The sequence below is a fragment of the Sinocyclocheilus anshuiensis genome, unplaced genomic scaffold, assembly GCF_001515605.1.
Source record: "Sinocyclocheilus anshuiensis isolate Anshui unplaced genomic scaffold, SAMN03320099.WGS_v1.1 scaffold708, whole genome shotgun sequence".
NCBI lineage: Eukaryota > Metazoa > Chordata > Actinopteri > Cypriniformes > Cyprinidae > Sinocyclocheilus > Sinocyclocheilus anshuiensis.
The window spans coordinates 2,845,422-2,847,689 of NW_015555881.1; the positions used below are offsets into that span (position 1 = coordinate 2,845,422).

At 33.6% G+C, this 2,268-nt stretch overlaps 1 protein-coding gene across 3 annotated transcripts in view; it reads right to left on the reverse strand.

Annotated features, from left to right (window-relative positions):
* LOC107675755 (transcription factor 4-like) overlaps positions 1-2,268 on the reverse strand; it is a 171,697-nt gene that overhangs the window by 13,179 nt on the left and 156,250 nt on the right. For all 3 annotated transcript variants that reach the window (XM_016470181.1, XM_016470179.1, XM_016470180.1), the window contains one exon: positions 687-819. In XM_016470181.1, the coding sequence (XP_016325667.1) occupies positions 687-819 (133 nt within the window). The remainder of the gene's footprint in view (positions 1-686; positions 820-2,268) is intronic.

The window sequence follows — 2,268 nt, forward strand, 5'->3', positions numbered from 1 at the left end:
CAACTTTACATTTTAATAATGTATTAGTAAGTTCTGAACTTAATATTAACTAACATTAATAAATGCTATATAATGATTGTTCATATTGTAACAACGTGCGGTTGTTCTGTAGAACGTGGGGCTAACCGGAACTAAGCTAGGCTTGCTAACAGGGTTCTAACATCTACATGTCGAGACTTTTAATTTGGTTAGTGGAAAGTGCGAGCACTCGCGACCCATACACCGCACGACCCTGAGTGTCTCTTTGAGCAGAAGCATAGACAAAACAAACCAGCAGGAGGCGGTACTGTCTTCTTTCTCCTTTTATTCTGAACACAGAATAAGAATTTGCACAGGCAAGGCCATATCGCCAAGTCCCTCTCCTACACATCTCTCTCCATGACGGTGACAGCCACACTTTTTTCACAACAGGGCAGTAAATGAACCAAACCCACCCGAACTAACTTGAACATAAACACATAACATTGCTAACGCAAAAACCCAACCATCTTGCTTAATTAACACACAAATCAACGCTAAACAAATACCCATAATGCACCTGGCTGCTAGCGCTCACTGCCGGGTCATTACAATATTAACTATTATAGTTAATGTTAACAAATTTTATATATTTCTCTCTCTGTCTATTTCTCTCTCTTTGTGTGTGTGTGTGTGTGTGTGTGTGTGTGTGTGTGTGTCACACTCACCCCTGTACGGATCAGACTGGCTGAGGTCGGGGGAAGTGGCCGACTGCACAGGAAGCTGCGATACTGACACCTGATTGGCCACGATGGAGTGACCGCTCCTCAAACCCACAGAGTCCTCACGATGGCCTCCCACCTGGAGAAACACAGAGAGAGAGAGAGACGTTACAAACACATCTAAACATGCAAATGCATTCATTCAGGAGCAGATAAAACCATCCAGAACATTCTGTCAGTTTCACACAAGCCATCGGGGGGCGCCGCACACAAACACAAACCCTCTCTTTGGCTTTGTTTGAAATAGCACTCTACTGATACTATTTCTCTAGTACACAGTGTATGTATATTCTTCATAGAATGCTAATTATATGCATGCATGGAATATATGTAATACAGATGTGTAATATGTAACAGAACACACCCAGAATAATGCATGCCATAATGCGATGCACTCAACATGCCATTTCCAATGTGAACGCAGGTTCTGGTGGAATTACATTTGATTTAATTAAGAAACAGTCAAGAGTGAGAGAAAAATAAAATAATAATAAAATAAAACCTGAAAAAATAATCATTTATAAATATAAAATAATTACTCTTTTTTTTAAATACAAAAAAAAAAAAAATAATACATTGGCAAAAAGCCAAGAAAGAGAACAATAAAACATTAAAAATATAAAATAATTACTCTTTTTTTTAAATACAAAAAAAAAAAAAAATAATACATTGGCAAAAAGCCAAGAAAGAGAACAATAAAACATTAAAACGATTATTTATAAATTAAAAAATATATATTTTCTTTTTAAAATAATGAAAAAAATATAAAAAATAAAATAATAAGACATTCAAATTACTTATGAATTAAATTTTTAAATGATTCATGAAAAAATAATAAAAATAAGAATTGATTAAAAAATTAAATTAGCCAAGAGACAAAAATAAAAAATAAAAACAAACTAATAAAAAAATATTCTTTTATAAATAAAACAAATTATTCTTAAATAAAAAATACAAAATAACAATAAAAATGTAAGTCAAGAAAGAGACTATAAAAATAAATATAACATTAAATCATTATTTATAAATAAAAATTGTATTTTATTTTTTAAGCAATGAAAAAAAAAAATGAGTGAGTAAAGAGACATAAAAACTATTAAATAAAAAAAAAAAAGATTATTAGATATTATAAAGTGGTTAATTCATCACACCGTATGGAGGATCAAGTTGCATTGTGGTATAGAGTGTTTTGAACAGCATGTTTCTTGTTCTGTATTAGGCACATTTTACCAAAATTCACAAACTACACACACGCTACAGAAATAGTGTGAGTAGTATGTAGTATGTGAACACAGCCAAACTCTCTCTCTCTCCATCCTCTAATCTTTCTTCTTCCTCTGTTGGTGAAAACACTGTGAATTTATTCAGGCAGGTAAAATCCAAAGTAATGTCCCATGGTGCCGAGTGGAGAGCGGGCTGAGTCTGATCCATCTGTCTGCCATCACGTTCGCCAACACAACTGACAATTATCTTAATGCCCATATGCTTAATTGTGGGCTCCCTAATTCCCTCGATAGTACACACATCC